A 9,574-nucleotide genomic window follows, 5' to 3' on the forward strand; every position below is an offset into this window, starting at 1 on the left:
ACATTTACATAAAAACCGCACATTTCTCTGCAAGATTTCTTTATGCGATTTAAATATACCCCACTACTAGAAAGGAAAATAAATCAGAGAGTTATAATGACTAAAACATAGTATTTTGAAAATTTTCAAATATTTTAAATTTATGATTTAATTAATTAGAAATAATTTTAATAATAATGAAAAAGTGAGTAAAATAAAATATCTTGAATAATCTCATTCATTAATTGAATAAAAAGTATAAATATGAAATTATATGTAGGGTGGATAGCTACTAACAAACTCAACTAACTGTAATAAATATAAAACAACTGAGTTATAAATAACTGATAAGTGATAAAATAAAATGTTATCAAACTAACAACTTCTCTAATATAGTCATTGTCACATGAGTGATCATTAGTTAATAGTAATCAGTAGTGTTTGTGATTTTTTTTTTATAGATTAGATTATATAATTGTCATCAAAATTTCACATATAATTAGAAAGTCTGAATTTAAACTTAAGATATGATATATTCAACTTAACAATATTAATATTTTACTAATTGAATTATAATTTAATATCTTATTATATTCATTAATCAAACATCAAATATATATTTGAACACCTTTAATTACTCAAATTATTGTCGAATTTTAAATTAACAAAAATCATCTTATCATATCACTTATAGTTTGTTAGTTACATATTATGATAAACATAAAGATCAATATTTTTGAAGATCTTTTGTCAAAAGAAAAAATTCTCATAATCGAAAATACAAATTAATCATTTCTTTTCTCTCTAAACTTAATGCCGCCGCTCTTAACATTTTTTATTCTTTTTTCATTAGAAATGAGTGATTTAAGATTATTTTTGGTCTGAAATTACATATTTCACTTGTTTTTTCCTTACCTTTTTTTAAATGAGTGATTACGATATATGTTTGACCTCATTAATGTTGCGCTCTTGATGTTCGATTATTTCAGACTTTTTAATTTTGTTATATATGTAAGTTTTACTATATTTATAAGCATTTTGATATTCTATTGTATTAATCTGAATGCTCTGACGTTGTTCGCAAATTTTTTATTTGTATTGTTATCTATGACATAACATGGTTTTTAGTTTAAAAAGAAAAAACAAAAGAAGAAAAAAAACTAATGTCTCCATAATTAACGGTAGAATGTGAGTTAATTTCAACGATGACTGGCAGCGCTTGAATTGTCTATACGGAAATGATGTAGTATACTTCCATTTCTAACACGCACCAATGAGCCCATTATCGAACCACCACGTACGCTGCATCCATGTTGATTATTCAATCCCTGCACCCTATAAATACCAACACACACTCAACAAATTAAATACCATTCATTCATCAAATTAACAAACCACTTATATGAATCCCATCATGAATACCCAATTTGCTCTTTGCTTTATTTTGGCCTTCTTCTTCTGTGGTATGATCAACGATTAATCCTTACCATTTCTTTTCTAAATCAAATTTAGTTATTTCCAATTTATACTGCATGCATAACTCACTAGCTATCCTTTTTTTTTATATAAATAAATAAATAGATAATTATCTTCATTGTCTTTTCTTAAGACAAACTTATAGTGGGAAGTTTTATTGTACTTCTAACAAAGGGCGTATTGATTAGCAAAATACAATCTTTAGAGGAACATGAACAAATTAATAAATTTAATTTGTTGATAATATATACTCATCCTAGAAATCAAGTGGAAGCATATTTGAGCAAGTGACTAAAAAATACTCCCATTTCCCTTTTTTCTAGAAACAGGTTATGTTAATAATTTATTTAATTTAATACTTACTTGGTTCGAGATGATTTCGGCTCTTAAATTTTAAAAAATTAAAACTAATTTTTAATTTTTAGTATTGAATTTTAATTCTTAGTCGAGTTTTAATTATTATTTTTTAAATTGAATATTATTAAATTATATTTTATATAATTTAAATAGTTTTAGTAATAATGGTTGAAAATATAATAGTTGTAGAAGATAACTATTATAGTAGTGATAAGTAGTCGAAGACTATAGTAGTAATTATGTAGATAGGTGAAATGTTAATTTTAAAATATAATCAAAAATTATACGATCTATTTTTTGGTTTTAAATTTTATGAAAATATTATTTTAAAATTAAATAAAAAATCAACTCAACCCCATTTTATTATCCGACCATTTTTTAGTTTTGATATTGATTTTTAAAATCAAAATTTCACTACCACCCCAAATAAATCCTTAATTATTACTTATAAAGTTTAACTACCGTGAATAAAATATGTATAATAATTAGATGAATATGTAAAACTTTGATTAAGGTTAACACATTATTTTAAACTCCTAAAAACATGTGAGATTACCTTAACCATGAATTGTTCATATTACATATGTGTTGCATGACGTAGGAGGAGCTTATGGAGCCACAATCACATTCACGAACAAATGTCCGTACACAGTTTGGCCAGGAAGCCTAACAAGTGCTCAAAAACCTCAATTATCAAAAACAGGTTTTGAGTTAGCAACGGGAAAATCTGACTCAGTCGATGTCCCATCTCCATGGGAGGGTCGATTTTGGGGCCGAACTGGCTGCTCAACCAATTCAGGAAAATTTAGTTGCGATACAGCAGATTGTGGGTCCGGCCAAGTCGCATGCAATGGTGCTGGTGCTGTTCCACCAGCAACATTAGCAGAACTACACGTGGAAGCCAATGGTGGAAAAGACTTCTATGATATCAGCAATGTTGACGGATTCAATGTTCCCATGTCCATTGCTCCACAAGGTGGAACTGGTGATTGCAAACCCTCCAGTTGTCCCGCGAATATCAACGGAGTCTGCCCAACGGAGTTACAAATGAAAGGACCTGATGGTAATGTTGTTGCTTGCAAGAGTGCATGTCTAGCTTTCAATCAACCACAATATTGTTGCACCGGAGAATTCAACTCGCCAGATAAATGCAAGCCTACACAATACTCTGATATTTTTGAAAACCAATGCCCTGATGCTTATAGTTATGCTTATGATGATAAAAGTAGTACTTTTACTTGCTCCCAAGGACCTAACTACACCATCACATTCTGCCCTTGAACTTCATATTCCATACTATTTAATATGCATGGTTTCAAATAATTAATATGTATGTAAAGAATAAACAATCACATGTGTTTCAATAAAAATATCGGGTATCAACCCCTCTATCTCTCTAATTTAGTTGATCGATAAGATATTTTCTTACAGAATTCTAATTTGAAATAAGTCCATTGGCATGCACGCTATTATAACTAGAAAAGTCCAACCTGGATCATCTTTTCTTTTTTGTGACCGTTAGGAGCTCCAAATCCAACTCAGCTTCTTGTGTTGGTTAGAAGAATGTGAGCACCCCCCCCTTCGAGTAGTAGGACTTTAACTTCAAATCTACAACTCCTTGCACTAAATTGAAAAATTCCACGCAATGTAAACATTTAGCTTGCATCTTGGGTTAAATCTTTTTTCAACACAACTTTTTACCTTTCAATTCCCAATAAAACCACTTGTCACTAATTTAAAATTCGATTGAGAAATAAATAAAATTTAACTGTTGATTATTAAAGATAAAATTTAAATCTGAATTTTTTTCAAATGATTTATCTAAATTCTCACATCTTTCATTTTTTTAAAAGATAAACTGTTATTAAAATCAAACATACATAAAAATAAGAAGTAATATGTTATATTTATAGTGAACAACTTTGGATTCGATAGTATGGTTTACGAATAATTTTTCTAAAATATATGTCACTATAATAAATTTCAAAGAAAATTGCATTAAAAAGGTTAAAAATACTGTACTATATTTTAAATTTCATACTCATACTAATAAAGATGAAATCATATATGATTTAACATACAGATAAATTTCCCCTAAAAAAACATATAGATGATTTTTTTTTTATAATTATAAAATTAAATAAGATGTAATTAAAAAAATCTGTATTAAATGGTGTAAATTGAAAATTTAGCTGGATATATATAAAATAAAAAAATATAGCTGGAAGTTTTAATTGTTATTACGGAACACATCTCGAGTCGAGTGGTGTTCGGTTGTGTTACCATGTTGGGACTGAATTTTGGTCCGGAGTATCAAAATCTTTTGGGAATTAATTAATCAATACTCTTTACTTTAGTTCTAGAATTCAATTCCAATTAATGGAGTAATAATGTATTTGTAGTTTGCGCACCTAGGATGTGATTCTAGAATGCCTTCAACGCAAAACAAAACACAATCTCTTTTGGAATTAAGACAGAGACACGAAAGTGCCTCATTATTATTATTATCGTTGTAACAAATCCAAGTGCGTTAATGCAACCATATTCTATTGTGAACATCTTCTAGGGTTCCATTCCTTCCTTTTCGTCAATTTCGTTCTCAATTTCTTCACAACAATGGCCAAGAAAACCAGCGCAACCAAAAACAATAACAAGAGGATACCACCGATTGATCGTGTGCCCAAACATTCTCAACAGCCAAGAAGTTCACCTCCCAAACGCCGCACTGATTTCTCTTTTTTCATTCCCAATCCCTCTTCAATTTCCAACCCTGCTATTGGTATGCAATTTCTATTCTTCTTAATTTCGAATTTCTTGCAATTGCCTAACCATGTTTTTGTTGAATTGGTTTATTTACTATGCTGGTTGTGAAATTTTATTGTTTGATTGGTTATTCTAGGGATTGGTTTTGGGGATCATTGTGGTTTACTACATATTTTATCTTTTGAATTTGATTGTTAACTGCTGATTGCAAAGCTAGTAGTTGCAGCAACTTATATGTTATTTTTTAGAGTTTTGTTTGATGCATCTGACGATTACTTGAATTGTAGATTCTTTATGATTAAACAAGCAATTCGAATTGAAATTATGAAATCCTTCTTTCTCCTTCGTTGATTATGTTGGGAAATCAACTCAAATTTACAAATAAATGTAACTGAGTGGAAATTCAAGAGGTGCATTTTGGTATGTAGTTTAACATTGGAGAATCCCACTATAATGTCTAATGAGGATAACTAGTGTGGGTTCTCGCTTGTAGGTTGTAGTGACATGAGTGTGTTTATCTTTCCTTGTAACTCTTGATTGGATGTATGGGTTGGTACTTGGTAGGGTGATACGCAACTTGGGTGGGCTACGATCTATGTAATCTTAATTGATATAGTGAATACATTTGTTGGGGTGTTTTTGTAGACATAGGCAACATGTGTCGAACCACATTAAATCTTTTTATATAATAATATTACTTCTTTACGGTGTGTTCGTGTATGTTCTATCAAAGATCCTTGGGCTTGTGGGTTAATATTTCGCGTATGTGGGATTTCGTCAACAGATTAGACTTACACGATAATGATATAATATAATATTTCTTTAAAATAAACTTGGTTGATGATAGTTTTGAAAGCATTTACATGTAGTTCTATAAGGCTTTTATGGTGTTTAATGGTTGAGATATGAAATAACAATGTAGTTCCGTACTTGTTGCTTTGATGAGTTTCATGCCAATGGAATGAAATCATGGCTTTGTTAGCATGCTTAATAGTTTGGTGCATATTCATGATAAAATTATTTGTAGCCAATTGATTTCAGTTCTCCAGCCTTCTGTTTTATTTACATATTTATGTTGGAGGAAATGTGTAGAATGGGATTTTTGTGTCATAGACAAATAATAAATACTCTTTGAATTGAATAGTGGATTTTGTAATTTACAACTGTATTGTATCTAAACTCACATGATCAATTTTTAAAGTTAATTGCCCCCATTAAGCTAAACTGCGTCTGATAGATATTTTAAACTCGCATGCCTCAACTTTTAAAGTTTAGTGCCTCATCTAAGCTAAAATGCTTCTTATAGACATTGTCAAACTTCTAAAGGATTTAATTGAGTTTTAGTATTATATGGACCCATAAGATTCTATTAGAGTTAATTAATTTTATAGATGCGGTAATTTAGAATTGTGTTGCTGATGGTAACATAGAATTTGAATTGAACTCAAACAGATTCCTCGCTTGGTTCTTCTTCCGGTGAAGTGAGGTTGTCCACTGTCACTGCAAGCAGTTCGCTGCAGAGGAGAATGTCGGTTAAACAATTTTCTAAAGATACACTGGTTCGATGCAACAATTACCAAGAGGGAAGACCAGTCTGTTCGTCTGAGTATTTTGATGTTCCTGATGCGGAATTGGATTCAGTTGACCTTGGTGGCAATAGGTTTGCTTTTACTGGACTGACATGCTAGTACAGATAACTTGAGTTTGAGACCTTTCATTTTTATGTTTCTAAGTAGACTGATACTTTATATTTTTTAATTCTTTACAGGGATGCTTGTATTAAGATGTCAGAATCTACCCCTCGCGAATCATCTGTTAGTGATAGCAGTTCTCTTGCTGTAACACCGGGAAGTGTTGTTTGGGCAAGAACATCCTGTCAAACATGGTGGCCTGCTGAGGTATTCACTTGATATCTTGTAATGTTGTTTTCTGCCTTTGTCTGTGTTTGTGCATAGGAGAATATGAAGTTAATTGGACAAAAGGAATCCATATTTACAGAGTCCGTCCCCTCTTTCTAGCATCCTTATAGGATCTTTTTGCATACGCTTCACTTACCACCTAAGTACTACCTAAGTTGTTTAGCGCAAAATACACAACCATCTGGATATTGTAACATTTCCTTATATTTCGAATTGAAGAATCTAAATTAAAATGATATAATCTGTGGAATATGGTCCATATCTGTTTAAGCCACACGATGCTTTCCATTTCCATTTTTAATTATATTTAACTTAATAGTACAATGTTAATTAAAGAATTGGCGATATAAGTACCAGAGTATCATCTTTATTGTCCTGTCTGTCAACTGTGACAAACACCCCTTGTATTTATCTGTTTACTCATTATAACTGCTCCTCTCTGTAGATTTGTAAGACAATTTTCTCTCACTGGAACTCTAAATGTCAAACTTAATGTTTTAAAAATCCTTTTTCGTGCGATGTTAATCTTTTATCCTTTAATTTATTAAATATTGAACTTTCTTGTGCCAGACTCATTTATTACAAAATTGTGCTGATTTTTACTTAAGGAATACTTTTTTAGCTTACTATATTAGAAACTATTGACGCATATTGTCATACTTTTTATGTTGTGTTAATGGAAGTTTTACTTCTTCAGATAAAGCTTTCTCATAAAATGGATTGGCTTATGACTTTGGTGTGAAGCTGATTTTTCTGCTCCACTGTTTTGTTTTGAATTTCATAGTCCGTTCATCTATATTGATTTTTTAAACAATTAACTTTTCCAGATCATGGAAGAAAGATGTGCACCATCTGACTATGTCAGAGATGGGCATGTTTTAGTGCAGTTTTATGGAAATCATCCCAGGTATTTTGGCATATATTTTGCACAGGAGTTACTTGGATTTATCTAATCTTTCTACTGATTGTATTAAATAATACTTTGTTCATTTACAGTGCCTGGCTTGATCCATCGACAAATATTTCAATTTTTGAGGATGTGAGTTTAATCCTTGTCCCACACTATGCTTTTTTGTACATGCAACTTCAGGGTTTTAAAAGTCACTATCTCGTATTTATGTTTTGATAATATTTAACATCTAAATAAAACCACATTGTTCTTGGTGGTATATAGAATCCCTCAAAAGGAAGAAAGAAGAGGGTCAGTAATGTTGCTAATATGTTACTCGGCCACCTAGTAATTTGCCACACTTTTGCAGAGAACATTAAATAGCGTTTTGCAATGTACTATTTCCGCAGTTGCAAATCATTCTAATAACCCACTTCTATTTTTCAATTTCCCTTTTTTTTTTGAGACTTGGGTTGTGTTGGATAATTTGGAAGTTCTATTTTGCACAAATTATGTTATGCAAGCTGTAAATTCAACTATTGTAAAGGAGATAGTTCCATGGTAGTTTGCCTAAAGTATATATTGTCGTTGTCTCATGTCTATGGTGAATTTTATTGCAGTCTTTTGAAGAAAGGAGCAATAACCCTTCAAATGATTTTCAAGATGCTCTAAAGCAAGTATGTTGAGCATGTTTTGGCTACAATAAATTTTACAATATCAACTATTTGTCTCTCTTTCATTTGTCTTCTAATTTCATTTCATACGAATGTGATACTAGGCCTTGCAAAGGAAAGCACAACTTAGTTCTTGCCAAAACTTGAGTCCCGATGGGTCTGCTCATTCTAATCAGCAAGATCGTTCAGCTGGTATGTTTGTAGCTTTTATTTTCATTAAAATCATGTTTTGTATAGTGAAATGGTTTGGAACAAGAAGCCGCATAATTAAGAGTCATTAATTTTGTTCAGTATTGTGTAAAATATATATAAATAGTTATAGTGAACTTCAGTTAAAGACAAATCGTTTAGGAGAATCCAAACTCAAATCATAACTGAAACAATCGTTTTGGGAGATTTTCAATCGAAAATGGTTTTTAAAAAACATTGATTATAAATAAAATTTTATTGATTTTGCAACAAAAAAAGTATAGAGAAAACAATTCCAATTATACGAGGGCACCATTTTTTTAGTTCGCCTAGGGCTGACCCTGTCCTCTTCAAATAATTTACTCTTTCTAACTCTCCTTTTGATTTTTTAATATGAATTTATGGTTTGACCAGGTAAATATTCTTCACCTAGCTCAAGCAGAACACTCAACGATTTTCAAGAGAGACGAAGAGGGAAAAGGGAACGGAAACCCAAAGTTCATTTTGATGTGAGTTGCTAACTCAATACTTATGGCATGAAATGATCACTACTAATTAAAACTTATTTCTCATGTACAAAAAATGAATAACTTCTCAGGAGGTGTCTTCTCCAATCAAATCAGAAAGGAAGGATCGTCGATTAAAGGTAATGCGGTATCTTGGCCTTGCACCTCCGGTTGGTTCTCCTTTTTGACCAAGATTACGAGTGAAGAAATGAATATTTCTAATGTTTCTGGCCTAATAGCTCTAGTTGGTTCTCCCTTTTTTTCTAACTATAATATAATAGTAGTCTTGCGTGCATAATTCAAAAATTTGTTTCTACTCCTTGCCATTCACCTAGTAACACCTTTTTTTTCCAGATTATTTAGTCTCATTGTTTCATTACTATATGTAAAAACCGTACTATTCATACGACAATATTTGAAGGAATATAATCAGTTATATCCAATAAATTTTTCTGTTTTTTTTTTGGAAACTTTGTTGCTTCATGGTGGAGTACAAAGACTAGCTCAATGTACACGAAATTTTAATCTAGATTGGGTATTGCTGTGCTTATTGCTTTAAATTTTAAGGATCTGTACGAGTATTTTTGTTAAATGTAAAAAATTGATTTTTTATTTTTATTTTTATTTTTTATTTTTTATTTCTGAGAAATTCCTTTAACATAATTTATCTTATTGAAAATAAAAATATATAAAAATATACATTAAAATATTTAATATTGTAACAAGTATATATAAACTTTATATTATTTAATATTTAATTGGACAAATATTGATTGAAGAAAGTAAAACAATAATAAGTAAAGAAAATTGCTTAATTGAATA

General features: G+C 30.5%; 2 protein-coding genes across 3 annotated transcripts; both read left to right on the forward strand.

Annotated features, from left to right (window-relative positions):
- The first annotated feature begins 1,292 nt into the window (after window positions 1-1,292).
- LOC101495985 (thaumatin-like protein 1b) lies at window positions 1,293-3,212 on the forward strand. Its single transcript, XM_004517249.4, has 2 exons — window positions 1,293-1,442; window positions 2,414-3,212. Exons 1-2 carry the CDS (start codon window positions 1,382-1,384, stop codon window positions 3,091-3,093), a joined length of 741 nt encoding a protein of 246 aa, XP_004517306.1. The 5' UTR covers window positions 1,293-1,381; the 3' UTR covers window positions 3,094-3,212.
- An 861-nt stretch (window positions 3,213-4,073) lies between these two features.
- LOC101495660 (uncharacterized) lies at window positions 4,074-9,215 on the forward strand. 2 transcript variants are annotated; one of them, XM_073366570.1, is made up of 10 exons: window positions 4,289-4,591; window positions 6,028-6,235; window positions 6,344-6,473; window positions 7,192-7,230; window positions 7,322-7,401; window positions 7,491-7,533; window positions 8,004-8,060; window positions 8,162-8,249; window positions 8,661-8,755; window positions 8,845-9,071. In XM_073366570.1, the coding sequence occupies exons 1-10, from the start codon at window positions 4,429-4,431 to the stop codon at window positions 8,938-8,940; spliced, it is 999 nt and encodes a 332-aa protein (XP_073222671.1). In that variant the 5' UTR covers window positions 4,289-4,428; the 3' UTR covers window positions 8,941-9,071. The 2 variants fall into 2 exon arrangements, with proteins under 2 accessions (XP_004517305.1, XP_073222671.1); XM_004517248.4 differs by lacking the exon at window positions 7,192-7,230 and having other exon boundaries at window positions 4,074-4,591; window positions 8,845-9,215.
- Window positions 9,216-9,574: the final 359 nt, after the last annotated feature.

The sequence above is a fragment of the Cicer arietinum genome, chromosome 3, assembly GCF_000331145.2.
Source record: "Cicer arietinum cultivar CDC Frontier isolate Library 1 chromosome 3, Cicar.CDCFrontier_v2.0, whole genome shotgun sequence".
Classification (NCBI taxonomy): Eukaryota; Viridiplantae; Streptophyta; class Magnoliopsida; order Fabales; family Fabaceae; genus Cicer; species Cicer arietinum.

Bases quoted from the DNA above. Each gene is read 5' to 3' on its own strand.
- LOC101495660 (XM_073366570.1), top strand. From the start codon at position 4,429: ATGGCCAAGAAAACCAGCGCAACCAAAAACAATAACAAGAGGATACCA. The intron at 4,592-6,027 runs GTATGCAATTTC...GAACTCAAACAG, and splicing joins AATTTCCAACCCTGCTATTG to ATTCCTCGCTTGGTTCTTCT. The intron at 7,402-7,490 runs GTATTTTGGCAT...GTTCATTTACAG, and splicing joins TTTTATGGAAATCATCCCAG to TGCCTGGCTTGATCCATCGA.
- LOC101495985 (XM_004517249.4), top strand. From the start codon at position 1,382: ATGAATCCCATCATGAATACCCAATTTGCTCTTTGCTTTATTTTGGCC. The intron at 1,443-2,413 runs GTATGATCAACG...TGCATGACGTAG, and splicing joins TTTGGCCTTCTTCTTCTGTG to GAGGAGCTTATGGAGCCACA.